The sequence below is a fragment of the Thamnophis sirtalis genome, unplaced genomic scaffold, assembly GCF_051295495.1.
Source record: "Thamnophis sirtalis isolate CommonGarterSnake01/CBP01778 unplaced genomic scaffold, rThaSir2_p1.2 scaffold_15, whole genome shotgun sequence".
In the NCBI taxonomy this organism is placed as follows: domain Eukaryota; kingdom Metazoa; phylum Chordata; class Lepidosauria; order Squamata; family Natricidae; genus Thamnophis; species Thamnophis sirtalis.
In genome coordinates, this window is record NW_028261395.1 from 35192190 (window position 1) to 35216202 (window position 24013).

At 43.5% G+C, this 24013-nt stretch overlaps 1 protein-coding gene across 1 annotated transcript in view; it reads right to left on the reverse strand.

Moving 5' to 3' along the window:
- UNC5B (unc-5 netrin receptor B) overlaps positions 1 to 24013 on the reverse strand; it is a 250789-nt gene that overhangs the window by 23966 nt on the left and 202810 nt on the right. Inside the window, exons 5-8 of the mRNA XM_087701872.1 lie at positions 21485 to 21665; positions 16991 to 17158; positions 13629 to 13793; positions 6782 to 6814 (exon numbers count right to left, since the gene is read on the reverse strand). Of these exons, the coding sequence (XP_087557998.1) occupies positions 6782 to 6814; positions 13629 to 13793; positions 16991 to 17158; positions 21485 to 21665 (547 nt within the window). The remainder of the gene's footprint in view (positions 1 to 6781; positions 6815 to 13628; positions 13794 to 16990; positions 17159 to 21484; positions 21666 to 24013) is intronic.

Here is a 24013-nt window from a genome sequence, read left to right on the forward strand (position 1 = left end):
AAGGACATACGTGCTTGAGAGTGGGGACCACCAGCGATATAAGAAATCAAATACCCAGAGATGATCAGAGAACTGCGCCCTCTGGAAGGAGCCATTGAATGCAGGCACCTACTCAATGCCACAATCCAAACGAAATCACCTCCAAAGAAATATAGTAAGAGGCCGTTCAGTAGAATCACTGGCTTGCTTTGTACATCATGCTAAGTCATTGTTTGGACGTGGTTTATTGGAGTTGCAATGTGACATAAACCATGGTTGCAAATCACAAGAGTTGGTCTGCATAATGCGTCTACCAATACCAATACTGGACAACAAACACAAAGAATGAATTTGAGCAGTGTTTTTCAAATGTGGCATTTTTAAAGATGTCTGAACTTCAGAACTCCCAGAATTTCCCCAACCATCCTGCCGGCTAGGGAAATCAGAGAGTTGAATTAGAGCAATTCTTTCTGCAGGTTTCTCCTTGATCAGGGAAAAAAGCAGCTAAGCTGGCAATTATATTTTCTGCATAAGTGTTTCTCCCTCCCCCCTTTATAATGGCTCCTGATTTCCACCTTTATAACTTGCATAAGTGGTAATGGTAAAGATTTCCTGGCACATGCATGCTAGTTGTTTCCAGCTCTAGGGGGCAGTGCTCACCTCCGTTACAAAGCCGAAGAGCCAGCACTGTCCGAAGACGCCTCCGTGGTCATATGGCATGACTAAACACTGAAGGCGCCCAGAACGCTGTTACCTTCCCATCAAAGGTGGTCCCTATTTTTTACTTGCATTTTTACCTGCTTTCAAACTGCTAGGTTGGCAGAAGCTGGGATGAGCAATGGGCACTCACTTAGTTACGCGGCGTTAGGGATTCGAACCGCTTGAACTGCCGACCTTTCTGATCGATAAGCTCAGCGTCTTAGCCACTGAGCCACCGCTCAGTGGTATTTATGTCAAAAACTGTAAGCCTTAAATTCAGTCTCTATGCGGTTCTTCAGAGAAACCTACCAATCAGAACCAGGGAGGAAAAAAAGACTACAGCACTTAAATGCCAGTGGAATCTCCAGGGTACATAATATTTTTTTTTTCTAGCTGTGATCAGGTTTTGGCCATTTTCAAAATGTTACGAAGAGGCCTCACTTCACCTTGATTTAAGCCGATGAATTAACTCCAGGCACAGCAAGGGGACTAACATCCACATGGCCTACCTTGATTTCCTCTCCTCTCCCCTCCTCCCCATCTCCCTTTTCTTTTCAATTCTTTCCAGCTTTTCTGGATTGGTTTTCGCCACACGTGTCCTGGAGTCCCCTTCTCTGTGAGGCAGAATATATGGAGCAGAACTGAGGAGGTTTTTAATGCTGCAATTATATCTGGGCTGTATTTATCATGGTGTGTGGTCCTCTGGGAGATGCTTCATCAAGGGACAGCGGGAATATTGAAGTGAAATGAAGGAGAAGTAACTGGTAATTTAAAATAGACGTTTTTGATAGAGGGGATTTCATAAAGATGGTAAAGGTGTATGGAGGAACTTTCCTGTCTGGTTTCCATCATTAACTGTTACTAAAGTTAATTCCTCGGTCCACCAGTCTCACTGCAAGGTGAAATACAGATCAGGTACCTTAGAGGTTGTATATATTTATGAGTAATGCTGGTAAGGACATGTAATCTTCTTCCTGCAGTGTGCCCTTATAATATTTACTATAATGTTATTATGATATATATGCTCAACCAAATGGCATCATGGAGTCAAGCTCCAAGATCACCGAAGATGGGGACTGCAGCCAAGAAATTAAAAGACCCTTGATCCTGGTGAGGAAAGTTATGGCAAATCTAGACAGCATACAAAAAAGCAGAGACATCACCCTGCCAACAAAAGTGTGCATAGTCAAGGCTATGGTTTACCCACTTCCAATGTATGGCTGTGAAAGTTGGACCATAAGAAAGACTGAGCGCCAAAGAATGGAGGCCTTTGAACTATGGCGCTGGAGAAGACTCCTACGAGTCCCTTGGACTGCAAGGCGATCAAACCGGTCAGTCCTAGAGGAGATCGACCCTGACTGCTCTTTAGAAGGCCAGATCCTGAAGATGAAACTCAAATACTTTGGCCACCTAATGAGAAGGAAGGACTTGCTGGAGAAGAGCCTAATGCTGGGAAGGATTGAGGGCAAAAGAAGAAGGGAACGACAGGGAAGGAGGTGGCTGGAGGGAGTCACTGGAGCAGTAGGTGTGAGCTTAAATGGACTCCGGAGGATGGTAGAGGGCAGGAAGGCCTGGAGGGGTCATGATGGGTCGGACATGACTTCGCGGCTAACAATGAGTCAACCTTGGCTGATTTTGCAAAGCTAACCAGGGCCAAACTCATTTAATGTCTACATAAACGCCCAGCAGGAAATCCCCTGGCTGTAGGACAGAGTGGCCAATAATGCAAATAAATCAAAGAGCCCAGAAAGTGGTGATGGGAAACGTCTTCTTGAAACCATGTTTTACACTGCTTGGGTGCGGTCAGGAAGACTTTATACTAAATTACAGATCAACATAGCATCACGATGCATGGACCTACATTGAAGAATGCCAATCTTAAAATCCAATGAAAGAAATAAAAATGTGGGAATGGAAGAAAGAATATGATAGTGATCAATGGGGTGAAACTGTAATATCCAGAGCCGAGGTGGCTCAGTGGTTAAATGCAGCACTGCAGGCTACTTCAGCTGACTGCAGTTCTGCAGTTCGGCTGTTCAAATCTCACTGGCTCAGGGTTGACTCAGCCTTCCATCCTTCCGAGGTGGGTAAAATGAGGACCCAGATTGTTGTTGGGGGCAATATGCTGACTCTGTAAACCGCTTAGAGAGGGCTGAAAGCCCTATGAAGCGGTATATAAGTCTATAAAGATGTTGCTGAGTACAACTTGCCCTCTTTCCAATAATGAAGAGGGCGTTCAGGTTTAGCAACATCTGTAGCCACATGTTCCCTGTCCATGAGCTAAGGCAGTGATGGCAAACCTTTTCAGCACCAAGTGCCAAAAAGGGCGTGCATGCACGCTCATCTGGGACGCAACCTGGAATAGGAGCTGCCCAGGGGGAATGCGCGTGCCAGAAAATGAACTTCCGGTTTCCAGTGCGCTCATGTGCAGTGCCCAGCTAGTCGTCTGATTACTGGAGTCCATGCACATGGACGCATGATCACACCAGAAAATGGAAGACCAGCTCTTCCAGGTTTTGGCACTGCCATACCCAGAAAGGCCAACTGATTGTCATGCGTGCATGCACGCCAGAAACTTAGAAGAAGAACGGGCAACGCCAAGTGTGCCAGGCAACATGGCTCTGTGTGCCACTTCAGGCACGCGTGCCATAGGTTTGCCATCACAGAGCTAAGGAATGGCTCTTCAGGCTTCACAGAATTTGGAAGAGGGAATAAAGACAGGTAAGGGACGAAGAGCGTAAAAGTCTTGGGACACGGCCCCAAATCTATCCGATATCCGCGAAACCTCGCAGGATACTTGAACGGCGTTAGTATTTACTAACCCTTCATTTGATTTTTGATGGGCTTTAGAGGAAGGGGGGAAAGCCCTAAATTAATAATGATGAAAATTATTCTGTGCTGGATCCCCATCAAGCAGAACCAATTACATCTTTTATGCTGCACATTCAATTAAGAGCACATGCTTTGGTCTTTTATAGCCTCCGAGAGCAGCCACTGTGGAAAATTCCCCTCAGGGATTGGCAAAGGGCAGGGCGGACAGGAACACTCCAATTCCCACAAAGCAAAAAATGAGGGCTGGCGGATGCCCTGTAAGCTATCAACAAGTAACTGGTGGCCAAGAGAAAAATCAGGGGAAGGAGGAAGGGGAAAAGACCCAAGTTAAGAGAGGAAAAAAATCATACAGGAAGAAAGCCCACAGCTTGGTTGGATTCTCTACTGGGATTTTGTTGAATTCAATCTGGTTGAAAATTTAAGTGAAATATAGTTCTGGAGGATATGCACAGAACTGAATATGTTACTATTGCAGGTAGTCGATAGAGGGATGCGGTGGCTCAGTGGCTAAGACGATGAGCTTATCGATCAGAAAGGTCAACAGTTCAGCAGTTTGAATCCCCAGCGCCACATAACAAAGTGAGCTCCCATGACTTGTCCCAGCTTCTGCCAACCCAGCAGTTCAAAAGCATGTAAAAACACAAGTAGAAAAATAGGAACCACCTTTGGTGGGAAGGTAACAGCGTTCCATGCGCCTTCGGCGTTTAGTCATGCTGGCCACATGACCATGGAGATGTCTTCGGACAGCGCTGGCTCTTCGGCTTTGAAACAGAGATGAGCACCACTCCCTACAGTCAGGAACAACTAGCACATAATGTGCGAAGGGAACCTTTACAAGTTAACTTATGACCCCAGTGAAGCCCAAAATTTCTGTTGCTAACTGAAACATTCGTTAAGTGAGTTTTGCCCCATGTTATGACCTTTTTTGCCACAGTTGTTAAGCGAATCAGTACTGTTGTTAAGTTAGCAACACGCTTGATAAGTGAATCTGGCTTCCCCATTGCCTTTGCTTGTCAGAAGGTTGATCAAGTGACCATGGGGATGCTACAACAGTCGCAAATGTGGAAAAATGGTCATAAGTCACTTTTTGCAGTGCCATTCTACCTTTGAACTGTCACTAAATGAACTGTTGTAAGTCAAGGACTACCTGTGGTTCTCAAGGATATACGTAGAACTGAATATATTCCTATTATTCATTTTTCTAGCTAGACATGATCCATCAGGGTTTAGTATGGTATTTTGGGAAAGGAATTCAAAGCCTTGCATGTGAGTTGGCAATCCAACAGAGAGGAAGGCAGGCAATGGTGAAATCTACATTTTTTTACTACCAGTTCTGTGTGGCTTTGTGGGGGGGGGTCATGTGACTGGGAGGGCGTGGCTATGTAGTCATGTAACTGGGGATCAAAAGACAGAAAATCACTTTAACAATGTCCTGCTGGAGGAGGGTTGGACTAGATGACCTCCAGGTCCCTTTCAGCACTGGATTATCCTCTGAAGCTGTGTCTAGTGCCATGTTTGTAGTCCTTCCTTCCTCTCCTTTTTCCTTCCCTCCCTCCCTCTCTCTCCCTATCCCTCCCTCTCTCTCTCTCTCTCTTTCTCTCTCTCTCTTTCTTCTTTCTTTTCAGCAACCCCCACCCCCTGTTTTTGGCCTAGCAGGCCTCAGGGAAGCTTGCTGGGAGCAAAAATGGACCCACCCCCCCCCGCCCTGCGTTTCCAGAAAACCTGTAGAAAAAAATGCTTCAAAAGTTTTTTTTAAAAAAAGTTCCGAAGATCAGCTGTGCAAACCTTTTTAAAGTATTTTTTTACTACCAGAACTGGGAACAAGTAGCATTTTTTACTACTGGTTAGGGCGAACTGGCCTGAACCGGTAGCATTTTACCCCTAAAGGCAGGCACAAACACCTTGTTGTGGCCCACCATCAGCCAGCAGAGCTGGCAGCAGATTCAGACCGTGATGAGGTTGGGGAGGAACATGGGCCAGTCCTAGAGTCTGGGGAAGGCTCTGACGAGGGCTCTGTGTCAGAGGCAGAGAGGGGTCCATATGCCAGTTATCAGCTGTCTTCAGAGTCAGACATCAGTGGGGCAGAAGAACAGCTGGAGCTTGTTCCCAGTGTGCCCATGCACAGAGTTGCCAGATGAAGGGCAGAGTTAAAGAACAGGAGTCGACATGTGAGTAAGGCCACAGGTGGAGGAAATAAAAGAGGAGCGAAAGGGGAGTGGAGTTTGCAGGAGGCAATTAGTTTGCTTAATTGGTTCGTGACTCTCTGAGACTCCTTGCCAAGTTTTGCAGATATCGGCCTGTCAGCTCTCCAAGCCAGATAAGATCTGTGACTGTAAATCCTCCTTTGAAAGGCTTTGTTGGATGTGAATAAGCAGAATTCACAGTCAGTTAATAAAAGGGGGTTTTGTCAGGAGAAAGAGTTTGCTTTCTGCTCTTGGGAAGCCAAGGACAGAACAGACCTCTTCAGCCTTCCAGTCATGTTTTTGCAAGAAAAAGAAGAAAATTAGTTTAGAACCACTTAGGATTCAGGTCTTTATCATACTCCATGTTTTGCCCAATGAAGGATTTTTCCAGAAAATGGCACAGAACTAGAAGGAAAAAAAAACTCCAGATGGTAAATTTTCTCCTCCACAGAGGGACGCCTTTCTCTAATCTCAAAGAGAGATGTCCAGCTAATCCTGTTATAATTATAAATAGTGCAAATATAATTAAGACTAATTAGTTTCCCTCAATCATACCAGTACTTTTGCAATCATGGCCCCAGTAATAGATCCTTCTCCTTTTACTCAGCAGTTAATTGGAGCATTATTATCACCTTTTTAATAAATGAAGGAACCAAAGATTTGAATTATTAAAGTGAGTATTTTGGGAAATCTTGAAGGCAAGAGACTTATGTGTTTCTCTTTTTTTCTGAGGCCTGGCTTTTAATAATTGAATTTTAATACTGAGGTGAAAACTATTGTATCTCAGCTACCAAATTTAAAGTAAAATTGCTTTGACTCTTAAAAATAAATCAAGTTCGCTTTTTGCAAAATTCATTGTGCCTCTGGATGGACTTATTTTATGGTTGCATCTCCAAGGTTTCCTTCAATTGTTTTTGTCCCTCTTGATCCTCTCTAGCTATGAAGAACTATTCCTTCAATAGAACTTCTTCAGGTGTGCCCTGGCATCGGGGAAATAGAAACTCTTATTTAAAAAAAAACAAACCCACAAAATATTATCACTTGAATGCAGAACAATGAAAATAAATGACTATGAAATGGAGACTTACGGTGAGTTTTGGGTTCGCTTACAAATCTTTTATCTGTTAGAGGGAAAAAGTTAAAGAAAAAAAGAAAAGAAAATGAGGATGACATGACAGTGATGATGGTAATAAACAGAAAACAAAAGGTTGATTATCCCCCACCCTTTCCAGCAAACCTAAAGGAAAAAGGAATGATGGAAAATTTAAACACAATGGAACATAAAAGCTACATGCAGAAGAAAATAATGAACTAAAAGAAAATTGGCATTTTAGAAAACTGCTGTGCAAATCATCTACTGACCCACAACTCTAGTAGAACACTTGGTTTAATGTTTTAAATTTGAGCATCCTTATGGCCTGGGATGTAGTGTTAATGAACACACAAGAACCCGAGAGCAGCTCAATAGGTTGGTCATGGGCTCTACTGGGTTCTAATGAGCTACAATAGTGCATGAGCCACGGTGGCACAGTGGTTAGAGTGGAGTACTGCAGGCTACTTCTGCTGCCTGCCGGTTGCCTGCAATTTGGCAATTCAAACCTCACCAGGCTCAAAGTTGACTCAGCCTTCCATCTTTCCAAGGTGGGTAAAATGAGGACCCAGATTGTTGGGGACAAGAGGCTGACTCTGTAAACCGCTTAGAGAGGGCTGTAAAGCACTGTGAAGTGTATATAAGTCTAAGTGCTATTGCTATTGTTATTGTTTTAAAGAATCCTCTGCTAAAAGCCCATCTCATGCAGTATAAAAGACCTGTAAAATAGTTTTAGCAGCCCCTTCATTATGAGCATCTACACGGTTACCATTTCCACAGGGGTATGTTGCATTGCATTTCTGTTTAAACTGCAGTCATTTTTACTACGTACGCATCAGGAGATATGAATCAGCCTGTACACTCTTTAAATATTTCTATGTCCACCTTAGGATGTAAATAACAAGACACAGCAAATCTAAGCATTCAATCAGAGGAGCAGTACTTCCATGTCATTTGCCTCTGGCAATTATTCTGATGGGTTAGAGTCCCTGTTTTCTGTTCTACTTCAGTCTCATCTCTTGTCCTAAAGCTCATAATATTGCTCGGGAAAGAGATAGGCATCTTCTAATGATTCATCTGTGCAGAAGTACAAAACTGTCTCACTTCTCACTTACCCTGTCTTCCCACTTTCCTGATCAAAGGTGTTTATGCAAACACCAGTACATCAACTCATTCCACCCATTTGGTTAGATTCCTGTGTACACAATTTTGTTTCTAGATGCTAAATATGGCTCTTTTACATTTTTTTCCCTGGTGATTCCCTTGCATAAATCAAACTAACACACCTCAAAACTGCCCGGAATTGGAACAAAACTGTTTAATTGCAATTGTGTAAATCCAGATTTACTGAAATAGGATGGGAGTGGGGGAAGCGAAATGTGAATAAAACATGCACTGTATTTTTCGGAGTATAAGACGCACTGGTGTATAAGACACACCAAGATTTCGAAGATGTAAGTAGGGAAAAAAGGGTTTTGTCCTCCCGGGCCCCCAGGAGCACTCTGCAGGCTTCAGCAGGGCTGGGGGAAGGCAAAAATGCCCCCGTTTTTGAAAAAAATGGGTGGAAAATGGACCATATTTTTTTGCAAAATCAGAGGCGTTTTTGCCTTCCCCTAGTACTACTGAAGCCTGCATGGTGCTTTTGGGGGCTGAGGGAAGGCAAAAACGGCTCAATTTTTGCAAAAAAACCCAGCCCATTTTTTGCAAAAATGGGATGCGGTGGTGGGGCTTCGGGAGGCAAAAAATTGGCTGTATTTAGTGTATAAGACACATCAGCATTTCCATGCTATTTTTTTTGGGAGGGGGGGGGTGAGTCTTATACTCCAAAAATACGGTATATAATAACATCAATTTGGTTAAGAAGGAACAAAAATTATTGGCTATGCCAACACCCACCACACATGTGAATTTATTGAAGCCTGGTATTCTACCAAAGGAATAATTAACAAGCATATTGATCTAGATAGGGGGTGTCATCCGATGTGATCGGATCCGGCCCATGGGGCCATGCTGGAAAGCAGGGCTTTGGCCCGGTCTACCCAAGGCGAAGAGGAAATGGGTGGAAACTAATCAAGGAGAGAAGCAATTTAGAACGGAGGAGAAATTTCCTGACAGAACAATTAATCAGTGGAACAGCTTGCCTCCAGAAGTTGTGAATGCCCCAACACGGAAGTGTTTAAGAAGATGTTGGATAGCCATTTATCTGGAATGGTATAGGTTTTCTGCCTAGGCAGGGGGTTGGACTAGAAGACTTCCAAGGTCCCTTCCAACTCTGCTATTGTATTGTTTTGAAACATTGGGTCAGCATGGCTCCGGCCGGTCTATCCAGTGCGAAGAGGAAACATGCCAGGAATTTGGGGAGTGGAATCAAGTTGGCCATGACCACCCAGTTGGCCATGCCCATTCAGCCCCCCGAGACCAACCGCAACCCTGTTGCGGCCCTCAATGAAATTGAGTTTGACACCCCTGATCTAGATCCAACATATGAATACGTAAGAAACCAGACCATTCAAACGACCAACAAGAGAACCAATCAGCTGCTCAGAATTTAAATATAGCTCCAAACAGACAGCCAATCACACGAGCAACTGACCAAACTGTCACACACAAGACATTTATAAGCTAAGGGGAATAGGACAAGAAAATACTGCTAATGATGTTACCTAGTCTGGTAACAAAATGTACAGAAACTAAATTGAAAACAAGCTTGGAGAACAAACCACGGCCAAAAACATCCATACGTATATTCCAGGAGACCAGAAAAGACGGCATAAGTCACATAAAAGAATGAGAAATCCCTTAGAGCTGATACCAGAATCAAGGGGCCATATACCGAATTGAAGTTACAGAACAATTCTGATCTAGCTGCACCATAAAAATCAGGATGTTCAGGAGAACTGAAGAAAAACCAAATCGTCAGTTCTGATTTTCTGTTTTCCTGCTTCTTCCTAAGAAAAAAATATACTGATATTCTTTTTCACTGATCGCGCTGTTAAAATGGAGAATTTATATTCTCTCTCAATAAAATGCAGATCTGAGTCTATGACCGAAATATATCCCATGTTTACAGCGCTCCATGTAAACTGATTGCCAAACTGTCTTTACAAGGATTTGTCAGTATTATGGCATAACAACTTGAAGACTTTTTACCGTCCTGAATCTTTCTTTTCTGTCTGTCTGTCTGTCTGTCTCTCTCTGTCATCTATCCATACAGCGCACCAGCATGTCTACCGTCCCTGTTCTACTGTCCTTCTGTCCAGATTTAAATGTACTCTTTGTATGTGTTTATGGCTATGTTTTGCTTATTCATACCCATTTATTTGTGCCATTTTTTCATGTGTTTTCATACTTGTTTCCTTGTACTTGTTGACAAATAAATACCTACCTACCTACCAACCTACCTACCTGATGGCTTAGAGGCCAGTAATATGCATGCTTATTCAAAATTGTACCTCACTGATACAATTTTGGACACAGGGTGTCAGCCATCCAAATGTAAAACTATTAAATAACGCTCAGATCAGTTGGAGTGTCATTTATCTGATCTGCACGTTACATTAGAAATTCCTTTGTGATGTATAACACTCTGTGTGCCCTTCTGAGCCCGACACATCCATCTTGAAAGAGAGACACTCCAAATACATTCTTTGGAGAGAAAACAATGAAGAATCTGATGGCATTTTAATGATGAAAACATTTATCAAGGCATATTTTTTTCTGCACTAGATTCCTCCTTGTCAGCTGTATGGGAGGGGAGAGCATGAATTTTGTAGTGATAATTCAGATTTTATTCATTCATCTCTATTTGATTCCTATATATAGGAGAGAATAAGCACAGCTGTGCGGCCAATAAAAAAAATCAAGTTGATGGACATGAACACCTGATTGATGCGCCAAAGCACGGGTGTCAAACTCGTCACATTGCCTTCATGTGACGTATCATGACTTTCCCCCCCCCTTCACAGAGTTGGTGTGGACAAGGCCTGCATGTGACGCATCCGGCCTGCAGACCACCAGTTTGACACCCTTGCTCTAAAACAGGAGTCAGCAACCCACGGCTCTGGAGCTGCATGTGGCTCTTTCATCCCTCTGCTGCGGCTCCCTGTTGCCAGTTGGTTCAACAATTGGTAAGGCTTTTGGTTAGGACAGATAGAGGAAAAAGGATGCCGCGCTAGGAGGAGACTCTATGGTGGGGGAACTGGACTTTGGGTTGGCTCTAGAATTAAACTGGGGGGGTGGGGGCGGCTTTCAGTTAGGACCTTTGTGGCTCTTTGGATGTTTAAGGTTGCTGACCCCTGCTCTAAAAGTCGATTCAACAGCTTTATTTAAAGTTGCAGAGGCAGGCTTCAAGGGACGGTATTCTAGGATAGCAAAACCACCCAGATAAGAAAACAATTTGTTGTCACAACAGAAGTCCTTGTGACAACAGCAGGTGGCAGCACCTACACACCGGGAAAACAATACACCTACGTCTTGAAAGTTTGCTCCTAAAAAAACAAGCCAACCAGAGACATTACAGAAGCAAAGTTTGCTCTTTTGCTTCCTCAGGTAATTTATTCGTATTTCTCAAATGGGAGCAATAAATATATTGGCTCTTCTGTTCTTCCCGATTTTATTTGGAACAGATGGATTAGGACCATACAAAAGCTATAAGCTTTTTTTTTTTTTTTTATAGAACGCTTACTTAGCCCGCTGCTTTTTTGTGACGGACCAGCTACTGGCTTGGTTTACAATGAGATTATGGAACATCTGTAAATGTGCCAGAGGATACTGACCAACAGCATCCTTTTTGGGATAAACCCTGAAGCCCTAAAGGACTATAATACTGAAGTAAGTATTTGCTGCAGCTGCCTAACAACATTCTTTGTGCTGTCGAAGTGTAAGCTGGGAAAGCAGTAACATTAATTACTGGGATGTGCAGATAATCCTTGTCTTACAACAATTCATTCAGTGACCATTCAAAGTTGCAGCGGCACTGTGACTTACGACTATTTTTCACTCTTACAACCATTGCAGCATCCCCATGGTCCTGGGATCAAAAATCAGATGCTTGGCAATGGGTTCATATTCATGACGGTTGCTGTGTCCTTGGGTCATGTGATCAACTTTGGCGACTTTCTGACGAGCAAAGTCAATGGGCAAGCCAAGTTCACTTAACAACCGGGTTACTAATTAATAACTTCAATGGTTCACTTAACAACTGTTGCAAGAAAAGTCGTAAAAAGGGGCAAAATTCACTTAACAAATGTCTCACTTAGGAACATAAATTTTAAACTCAATTCTGGTTGTAAGTCGAGGACTTCCTGTACTGAGAATTTCAGACACTCATTGAAACTAACCGGCCAAATAAATATATTATCGCTTATTCCTGATCCTTTGATCTGGGACCTAATGCAGAAATGGTTTTGTACATCGAAAAGGTTAAAAAACAAAACTGAGACATTATTTTCAGATGAAATGCCTGCTATTCTCTTAAAACAGCATTTAGGTCTATCTAATAGTCTTTCTGCCTGCATTAATATTAAGGAATGTTAAATAGAAGGCCGAATATATCAAGGGTGATACTTCCATTTGCTTGTAGAATATTAACCTTCAAGATTGTGACTCAAAATTGGTCAAGAAGAGGCATTTTATTCACTAATTTTCACTACTGATTCTCAATCATTTTCTTGGTGTTTTTTTTAAATGATGTATCTCAGAGAAGAAAATTAGTCAGTAGATCTCACAAAAGTTGATTTTTAATGAAATAGTCTAATACAGGTAGTTCTTGACTTATGACCGGTCCTTAGTGACTATTCGAAGTTACGCCCCACCCGAAAAAGGTAACTTGGATCTGAAGTTGTGACGGACAACTCTCCACATGGTCACATGACCATATTTGATGATGATTTTGCCAAAAACAGGCAGCTACTGGCAGTTTTTGGCAAAATTGCATCAACAATGAACCACTGGTTCACTTAACAACACAGGGTTCACTTAACAACCACAGGGTTCAAAGAAGAGCACAGGGCTTCTTTTACAACAACTGCCATAGAATTCCCCATTTAAAAATTGCTATGACCTACAACCAGAATGGGTAAGCTCCATTATGGTCGTAACCAAAGGACTCTCTTTATAACAAAGAAGATGGAATTATTTTGAGTGATGCAGACTTTCATTCCAAGCATTTGCTAGCTCAGCACCAAGATACGTGAAATTTGTTTTCCCTGATTTTCAATATCCACAGCTCGATCCCAAAGCACGTATCCTTACAAATTGTTCCAACTTGAAATTCCAATCCATCAAAAAAGTTCTGAAATGATTCCCTAAAAAATTGGTAGAATTGGCTTGTTTAATGCAGAATGTAGAATGAACTCAAACTTGCTGCCACAAAGTACTCAGTAGGAATCTATACCCCATCACTTCTCTGTAACAGAGGTGGGTTGCTGCTGGTTTGCCAGGATCGGGTGAACCAGTAGTGTCGGCGGCGGGAGGCTCTGCCCACCCGCCCGGACACTTCTGCGCATGCGCAGAAGCATCGCACAATCGCAGAAGCGAACTGGTAGTAAAATAAATAGCAACCCATTACTCCTCTATAAGTATATAATGTTCCAGATTTGCAAGCATGAATATTATCCTATAAATGCCGTAGCAATTTGTGGTCGAAGGACTAGTTTAGACTAAAACATTAAAAATAGCTGGGAGCAGACAGATGCAGCAATCGCGTCTTACCAATCTTCCCAGACACACCTTCAGAAGGCGCCTCACAGTTTACAAAGTCTTAAAAAGAACTCAATCATCACCTCGAACATTTCTGACTCTTGAAATTAGCCCTCTCTTTCCCAGCCTCTGCAGGTTGAACTTACTTTGCATACAGAGCCCATCGGTGCAATTTTTGGAATCAAGCAGGACGCCGCTACAGTCCTTGCCTCCATTTCGGGGAGATGGAGCCATGCATTCCCGGCTCCTCCAGTGCGTGCACTCGGTGCTACAGGCTGACCACTTGCTCCATTCAGTCCAAGCTCCATCTACTGCATTGCCAAAACAAAAAAGAGAGAGAGAGAGAGAGAGAGACATGAGCACAGAGAAAGCTAATCAGAAAAGGGAAGCTTATCAAATGGGCTATGTCAGAAGGCCTTTGGTGGTGGTTTTTTTTGCTGCAGACCAGGGCTGCTACAGGTAGTCCTCAAGTTACGAATGTAGTGGAGCCTGCCCATTCCATTTGTAACGTGAGGATTAATGTGAGTGAATCTTGTACCTTGAACAAGATCATTCCCTACTTTTACCCACACATTCGCTAATTGAATGCGAGACTTGTTAAGAGCACATGAGGTATTTCAGGGTGGGGAAGGCCATGGGGTGGCCTACTGATGGAACAGGCCACCTGCCTAAGACCACCCAAGGCATTTCAGCCCCCGGAGGCTCCATTTCGGCCTGCAACAGGCTGGGGGAGGCCCTCGGAGGGTAGAATGGGGCTTCTGAGGGTTGGATAATCCTCTTGGAAGCTCCATTTTGGCCAGCAACAGGACAGGCAAGGTCTCTGGACTCCCAAATGGGGCTTTTGAGGGGTGGATCCTACCCTCAGAAGCTCCATTTCGGCTGACAATGTGCCAGACGAACGTTGCAGAGCCTTTGCGGTTGTTTGTGAGGGCACAACAACTGGTGTGATGCTGCAAGATTTGTTGTTTTGGGCCTTGTTTGCAAATGCTAGGGGGTGCTTTTCATGTAACTTCGAACGTTCGCTAAGGGAACACTCGTAACCTGGGGACTACCTGTATTGATTTTTGAATTTTGCATTAAAACGATGATGATTATGATGTTGCAATTGCTTTAATTTCAGTATTTGCACTGTTTAGAGTTATCTCAGACTCTGTTGGTAGACAATAATAAATTTCAGCAATTTATTATTTGCTGTTGGGCTAAGACACCAAGACACATCTGCCTATGGTTATCTGGTGTGATAAAGGGGATAGATCTGTAATCTAAAAACAAAAACTTTCTACTTCATAATTTTGGCTACCTCGAAGTGTTCTTGCAACATTTGCAAATTCTAATCTCAATTTATCAAAAGATATAAATTCAAAATCTATACCAAATGGAACAAATTCATCAAGCAAATGCATTTCGCAGCATGATTTATCTTAGGGTCCTGCATTCTGTCATAAACTATATGCATTTTACTCTTGAAGCTGGCAAAAATAGCCGTTAGATTAAAATGTCCTGGATTCTCACAAAGGAGCTTTTACTGTTTTCCTTACTATAATGTTTATCCTTTTTTTTCCTCCCCAGGCCGCAAGTGTAAGAATATTGTTCTTTTTGCCAGTACTTTGAAATACTATGTCTTGCTGCTAGCAGATGCTGTGACATTTACAGGAGATTATGAGAATTACAGTGCAACATTTGAAGGGCACCAGGTTGGGAAAACCTAGTGTAACATTTTGATTTTGATGCCCATGTGGGAAATAAAGCAGATTCAGGTGTTGAATGATAGCCATCTTGTAACTTCCTGTAAATACTATCAGATCCGCAGTAAGAATCTCAAAACTAGCTTGGCCTCCTTGTGTCAAGAAAAAAACAACAAGATGTATTATTTCAATCGAACAGATGACTCAAGTAGCAATATTTACTCTTTATTCCAGAGGCCTGAGAGAAAGAAAATGAAAGAAAAAGGAGAAGGTCACTTTACATGGCTTTGCATCAGGGGTGGGTTTCAACCGGTTCGCGGCGGTCCCTGCGAACCGGTTGGTCGCCGAACCCGGAAGTAAGTAACTTCCAGGAACGGCGAAGGGTGCGCCCGTCCGCCCGCGGTCCTTACCCGGTTTTGATGAGTTCTGCACTTCCACGCATGCGCAGGACCCATACAGCACCTGCGCGATCGTCCAGGAGCAGCTGGAGCATCGCGCAGATGCTAGTACGCATGCGTGCACCGTGCGCGTGCACGAGGATGCTGCCGGCCCCGTTCTAACCGAACCGGTTGGAACGGAGCGAGAAACCCACCCCTGCTTTGCATCATCTTTCAAGGTCGCTAAAGCACATCTAAGGAAATGCGACAACTTCCCCATGTATCTCTCCAGATGTCAGCTCGGAGAAGATGGACCAGTTCTGCACACATCTGGAAGGGAGTTGGTTAATGGCTCCAAGCAGCCATCTGAGAGGGATTTGGCTGAGCTCCTCTTCCTCCTCACTGTCCAGCTGCAGCAGGACAGCCCTGAGGCTTCAGGTAGGGAAAGCATGCAGCTGCAGCTGATCAGTGAGGAGGAAGAGGAGCTGCCTGCTGCAGCTAATCCAAGAACACATAGGGCAGAGAAAAGGCAGGAGCAGAGAAGGTCAACCAGATTACTCGCAAGGAAGCAGCCTCACACTTCTTGATGGGCTGCACCGGAAGCTGGCTATTTAGCACAGCAGACAGATAGAAACGATGGTGGGAACAAGGCATTCATTTCCTAGCTGTGCATTTTCTGGTCATTGTGATTCTTGCCTTCCTTTGGATTGACACCGTGCCTTGATTTGGATCAGGCTTTGTGAACTCTGGACTTGGCTTGTCCCGTGAACCCTCTTGTGTTGTGGATTTAATTTTGCCTGGTGGCAAATTTTGGGAAACTTTCAAGTACCTTGTGGACTGATCGGCCATTGCTCTGTGGACTAGCATTGATCTGCTTGTGACTGGACTTAATTGGGACAGTCCTGGGGTTTTGGTGAAGTGTGTGTGTGTGAGAGAGAGAGGGGGGGCGCTCAGTGCTATTCATAAAAATAGTTGGGACTTTGCTGGTCAAGAAGTAAAGTCAGGAGCAAGCTGCAAATACTGTGTTTCCCCGAAAATAAGACAGGGTCTTATTTTCTTTTGACTCCCAAAACAAGTGCTTTGCCTTATTTTCGATGAGGTCTCATTATTTTTGAGGTGCAGGAGGCGGCGAGCATGGTCACCTTATAGCTGCTGCTGTATTGCAATATTTTGGGGGGAGGGCTTATTTTCAGGGAGGGCTTATTTTTAGGGAAACAGGATAATTGCTTCAGAGGAGCAAAACAGCAGGCTGACCATTCTTCAGATCAGAAGGAGTAAAGGAAATATTTTCAGAAACAAGTCACTTTTTTTCCTTATGACAGAAGCTCACAATTCAAGACCAGAGGCTCAACTCTTAGAAACATCATTATTAACCTGCTTGAGCAGGATAAATGAGTGCTCTGATCCAATGATCTGAAAAGCAATATCCTCCACAGGTGTACCTACCTGGGCACATGGTAGTGCAGGCAAGCTTCTGGAAAGATTGTCCATCACAAATAGAGCCACCATTGAGTGGCGCTGGATTGGTGCAGGTGCGGGTACGCTTCTGCCACCCACGGCCACAGCGGTTGCTGCACGAGGACCAATCTGACCAAGTAGACCAGCCACCATTCACTAGGAGGAAGGAAGCAAAAACAAGTACAGTGAGGGGAAAAAATTGAAACACAACCTCCTAACAAGTCATCTTTTCCCTTAGCCAAATCATTCAATACCGCGCGAGCGATATTGGGTGTGCCGAGGTACACCCACGTTACACCTGTGCACCTGAGCTGCACTGGCTACCAATTGATCTCCAGACTCAATTCAAGGTGTTGGTTATCAGCTTTAAAGCCCTACGTGGCTTAGGGCCAGAGTACCTTCGAGACCGCCTGCTGCCACATACCTCCCAGAGGCCAGTAAGATCCCACAGATTGGGCCTCCTTCAGATGCCGTCAGCCAGACAGTGTCGGCTGGCGGGCCCTCGGAGGAGAGCCTTCTCTGTGGCTGCTCCGACTCTCTGGAACCAGCTATCCCCGGAGATCTGGACCATACCCACTCTCATGGCCTTCAGGAAAGCTGTAAAAACATGGCTGTTCCGGCAGGCCTGGGGCTGTTGACCTCACTGTTGAGGTCCAGCCCCGATTAGAATGAATGTATGAGGGTGTTGCTGTTTTTAAACTGTTTCTTTTCTCGTTATGTGTTTTTTTTCTTATTTTTTGTAAGCCGCCCGGAGTCCTTCGGGATTGGGCGGCATATAAATATATTTAATTAATTAATTAAATAAATAAATAAATAAATAAATAAATAAATAAATAATTCATTTTCCCACACAGAATAACTACACCAGAGATCAGCAACCTGTGGCTCTGGGGCTGCATGTGGCTCTTTCATCCCCCCGCCACTCAAAATATTTGTCACAACCACCAGCGTGCAACACCCGCCAGTATGCGATTTATTGAGCTTTTCGACCCCCTGTAGGCCAACCACGCATAAATCCAAGAAAATTTCAGAAGAAAACAGAACATTTAATTCGGCTACAAACTAGCGGCCACTAGTTTGTGGCCGCTCAGGAAATAATCAGGCACAGGAAAAGTTTTGTGGCTCGCGGTGTTTTCTTTTCTGTGGGAAACAGGTCCAAGTGGCCCTTTGAGTGTTTAAGGTTGCCGACTCCTGAACTACATGAAAGACGTTCTATACCAGAGACGTCAAAGTCGATTTCATTGAGGGCCACATCAGAGTTGTATTTGACCTAAGGGGACGGGGTGGGTGTGACCAGGGTGGGTAGAACCAGTTTGACATCACTCGTGTCGGGGGCATCTGTGGTGGTCCAAGCGCTCTGCCAGTGAAAAATGGACTCCTGAGCTCCGTTTTCAGCTGTGATGGCCTCTTGCCGCCCTCTGCCAGTGAAGATAGATCTTGGAGGGCAGTGGGCAGCCTCCCCCCCAAGCTCCATTGTGGGCTGGCAGAGGGCGGCAGGAAGCTGTCATAGCCAAAAATGAAACATGTGGTCCTCCCGAGCTCCATTTTCACTGGCAGAGGCACCACGGGCTGGTCCTTTGCTGTTTCTAGGGTGGCCACGCAGGCTAGATCTAAGCACCCCGCAGGCCAGATCTAGTCCCCAGGCCTTGAGTTTGACACCCCTGTTCTCTACTGTAGGCATCTCCTTAGACGTGCACTGTTGTTCATCCCAACAGTTGTCCCAGCTATTATTAACATTCTTCTGGAAGATATTAGTTGATTTCCTATAATCAAGAGCAATCAAGAGGCTAAGGATAAAACAGTCAAAACCAAAGAGGGCTATTTCTGAGACCATGTGAGAGCCAGTTCCCAATGATATAAGGAAGGTTAGAGAAATATACAGTTCAACAGAGCTCTGGGAATATGGACAGAATTTGATGAGAATTTGGTATTGGCTAAGGAAATTAAACTCGGCAAATCCTTCAGAGAATTAGGGAAGGTGACACAGATCAGTACACAAAGGTAATCCTGGCAACAGAAGGAAAGATTCATGTCTGAAAAACTGAATTGCTGCTGAATATCTATTTGGACATCCTAATCCAGTGATGGCGAAACTTTTCTGCACCAAGCGTCAAAAAGGGAGCACTTCACGCATGCGCGCACTCACTGGGCTGTGACCAGGAAGAGGAGCTGCCCAGGGGACATGCATGTACTGGAAAATGAACTTCCAGTTTCCAATGCACACATGCGCGCTGGCCAACAAGTCTTCTGGCTACTGCCCACATACACATGTGCCAATCTGCTAGCTGATGTGCATGCTTAGCTGGAAAATGGAAGACCAGCTCTTCTGGTTCCTGGCACTGCCCCACGCACAAAGGCCAGCTGACTGTCACATGTGCATGCACACCAGAAACCCGGAGGAGGAATGGATGACGCCGGGCGTGCCAGGTGACATGGCTCCGCATGCCACTTCAGGCATGCATGCCATTTCAGGCACGCTTGCCATAGGTTCGCCATCATGGTCCTAGTCTGTGGAGAGACCCAATAAAGACAATTAAGAGAGCCTTAACAGCCAATAAAGACTGTTGAGAGAGAAGAACATCCAGCAAAAGCGTTCTTCATGTTGACTCTATGAATGCCTTTTGCTTGCTCTTCATATTTCAGATGATAAACCAGGGCAGCTACTAGTATACGGTGATTGGGTTCCTGTAGTAAGATTGGGAAATTGTTGTTTTTGTAAGTTATTCCAAGAATTTCACCAAAAATAGCATCTCCAGGGTACCTGTTCCTTGCTTCCAATCAATAAATGTGAAAGTCTTTTGTACATCATTGTTAAATGTACCTAGTTGTTTATTAAACAAAAGACCTATATTGCAATTTCATGCATGCTTGCGAAGGCTAGAAGTCCTAATGAAATCAATGAGATTTGGTTCTGAATGAAAGATGCACAAGATGGGGTCACTTTTCTCATAATTATTACATTTCATTCTCATTTCATATTGTTTAAACATATCTAATACTACCACCATTCAATTTCTGAACTTCCTTCTTATTATTACATATATCTTGTTATGTATGTATGTATGTCAGTGGTGGGTTTCAAAATTTTTTGGAACCTCTTCGGTAGGTGTGGCCTGCTTTCCGGGTCCACTGGTGGAACCTCTTCTAACCGGTTCAGTAGATTTGACGAACCGGTTCTACCGAATAGGTGCGAACTGGTAGGAACCCACCTCTGGTAAGTAAGTAAGTAAGTAAGTAAGTAAGTAAGTAAGTATGTATGCATGCATGCATGTATGTATCATCTATCTATCTATCTATCTATCTATCTATCTATCTATCTATCTATCTATCTATCTAGTTATTCCCCTCTTATTATTTTATTCAACTTTTATTCATGTCACCATTGTATTCAAAGACGTTTCTTTTCTGTCTTCCATCTTCCACCTACTTTATTATTCATATTCCCCTTATTTAACTCTTCACATCTATATATATATATTAAAGTTTCATCCTTCATTCTTTCATTGTTCAGTGTTTCAATATACAATTCTAATATCAACCACAATATCATTTAAACATATAGGGTAGATCTATTCATATTCCTTCCATGCATCCAATCCATCTGCTTCTACTTTTAATGCACATGCTTATATTACAATATATTCTTTTATTATCTAATTACTTGTTGCTTAATGTTATTATTAATATTTATTATTAATTTTATTATTTCACTGCTAATCATTATACCGTGTTTCCCCAAAAATAAGACAGGGTCTTATTTTCTTTTGACACCCTCCTCCATCCAGAGAGAGCCGGAAGTTCTGTCTCTGTTCCTGGCACACTCTTGCCAGCTCTAGCGTTGCTGGGCCTGCCACTCTTTTTGTGGCCGCCACTAAGAGAAGGGGCACGGTATTTAAGATTTGTGGGAGTGGCCTCCATGAGGCCCTTCCGTGTGGATGACAGGTCCATGTAGGGCGTGTGGAGCATCTTCCCCCTTCCCCCGCAGGAAATGGTGGGGACCGGCTGTGCATGCATTTAAATATTTTAGGGAGGGCTTATTTTGGTGGGAGGGTTTATTTTAGTGCACGCACTCAAAAGTCAGATTGGGCTTATTATCTGGGGAGGTCTTATTTTGGGGGAAACAGGGTATTGTTTAAGCATATTTATGCCTGCAAAAACCTAATAAACGTAAAAGCAGAGTGGTCTCCTTTGAGTTATGTACAACCTCTGGGAACTTCATAGAGGGTGTCCATGCTGTTTTCTTAGCAACAACATAGAACCAGTTTTCTATTATCTCCTTCCGGTATTATATTTTATCTTATAATTCTATATCCCTTATATTACCAGATGGTTTCCCCACCCAATACAACGACTCTGAACCTGTTTAACTTTTGTAAGATCAGCAACTGCAGGAAGCTCTATTCCTCGTATTCTCCCGCCGAAACGGAATTTCATTCCTTCAGACTCCCACTCACCCCCCCCAAGTTCTCAAGAAACCATTACCATAAACAATTATTGTGGCTGTGGTGCTCCTCCGTTTGGCGACAATGTTTTTTGCCACGCAGGTGTAGTTGCCCGTATCAGACAGCCTAGCCTGCTTGATGATAAGATTGTTATCGATGGTTATCAGGAAGTTTGTGTCCTGGGAAGCATCAACCACATCCTCGTTCTTCAGCCACTCCACCTGTATTGAGTTTCGGAAAGAGAAAAAGGAAACAAAATGATAAAAGGTTGGGCCAGGCAGAAAACAAAAGAAGAGAAAAGACGTTGATAATTCTTTATCATCAGAAATAAAAATTAAATACTGTTAAAATATTCATGACTGGGAGAGACATGGGAACAAGGTCAGTCAATGAATAGGCATAGCAACTAAGTCAGCCAACGGGAGCTCAAACAGTTCTGAGACTGTGACTGTGCAGAGAATTGAAACAGAAACTTAAGCAGTCTGCTGCTCTAAGAAGTAAACTAGTAGTCTGTCTGGGCTTGTCTGCTGAAATGAAACTAACTGCTTGTGTTCGCCTGTAACTCTCCTGCCTTGTTTTTACTTGGAAAACCACCTGTTGGTATTGTACATTTATTCATCTATTCCTATGTATATAAAGAAGTTAATGAATCCAGCTGAATCAGTTATCTGTGTGTGCTTTCTGGATTTGATTTTTCCGCAACAAACTCTGACAAATACCCTCTCCTGAAATAGTTTCTTTTATTACAACTGCAAGTTAAAGCTGGAAATTTGTGATTGTCTTTGAAGTGTAGCCTTCTCTGAGAAGCCTGAGCCATTTGCTACCAAAAATTGATAAGTAGTTACAGAGGCCCAATACAGGTAGTCCTTGACTTACAGCAGCTCACTTAGTGGCCATCCAAAGTTACAATGGCACTGAAAAATGTGACTTATGACCATTTTTCATACTTACAACCATTGTAGCTTCCCCATGGTCACGTGATCAAAATTCAAACACTTGGCAACTGACTCATATTTATGACCATGTTTGTCCCAGGGTCATGTGATCCCCTTTTGTGATCTTCTGACAAGCAAAGTCAATGTGGAAGCCAGATTCACTTAACAACCGTTAGCAATAGCAATAGCAGTTAGACTTATATACCGCTTCATAGGGCTTTCAGCCCTCTCTAAGCGGTTTACCAAGTCGGCATATTGCCCCTACAATCTGGGTCCCCACATTTTACCTACCTCGGAAGGATGGAAGGCTGAGTCAACCCTGAGCCGGTGAGATTTGAACCGCCGAACTGCAGAACTAGCAGTCAGCTGAAGTGGCTGCAGTACTGCACCCTAACCACTGCGCCACCTCGGCTCTCTCTTGTTACTAACTTAACAACAGCAGTGATCCACTTAACCGAGGTGGCAAGAAAAATCGTAAAATGGAGCATACCTCACTTAACAAATATCTCACTTAGCAACATAAATTCTGGGCTCAGTTCTGGTCATAGGTCAAGGACTATCTATACACATGGCAAGTACAAATGGCCTTTTGCCTTACGCAGCACATAGCGGAAAGTCCCAACTGGTACTTGTGACATGTAAACATGGTATGAGAGGTATGTACACAATTATTTCATGCTGTTGCAAGCAATTACCATAAAATGATAGCTCAGTAAACTGGAAGAGATACATAAAGAATGCTAAAATGCACCTGGTTTTTCTCATTATTTGAGAAAAGTTGGTTTTTTTCTTATGTGCAGCAATTCTATTTTTAACTTTGTCTTGAAAGAGTTGAGTCTGGAATGGCCTAATTTGTCTGGCTGTTTGTTTGCAAAGTAGCAAAGACTAGATCATTACTTGGCTGAATTTACATTCTGCTTTGCAGAGGTGGGTTCCTACCAGTTTGGACCATTTCAACCGAACCGGTAGTGGTTTGGCAGCCTGGGTCGTTGGAACCAGCAGCAACCCAGGCCTGCCACACCCCCGAACTAGTTCTCCCATCTTGATTTTTGGTTCTGCACATGCACAGAACAATTGTAATTGCACAAATGTATTTTTTTCCTTTTGTTAACATTGTGCCCATGTGCAGACCTATTTTTGTGCAAATGCGCGTGCGCACGGAATGCACATCTGGCATGTGAATGAGCAAATCTCGCACGTACGCGCAGAATTTTTGCACGCACCAAACTGCCCCACCCCTCCATTGCTTTGTCTTATGGTGCCAAAGTCACATTGTGAAAGTCATGAGTCTCAAGCCAGGGCTGTGTTCAACAAAACATTCCTAGTGAAAGAAATTTTGGGACGGACGGAAGGAAGGAAGGAAGGAAGGAAGGAAGGAAGGGAGGAAGGAAGGAAGGGAGGAAGGAAGGAAGGATATGTAAAATCAATTACTACTGTCTGCATATGTTCTAAACTTATAGACCACGTGAGTGACACGTTGAAGAAATCATTAAGCTACCACTGCTCCTGCAAAGTTTTCTGCAGAACCATCAAGCCATTATCTTCACCTTCCCAGCCTCCAGATTCTATGCATATGTAATGCCAGAATGGAAATATTTCTTTACCCTAATCCTGGTGCTCAAAATCACAAATCA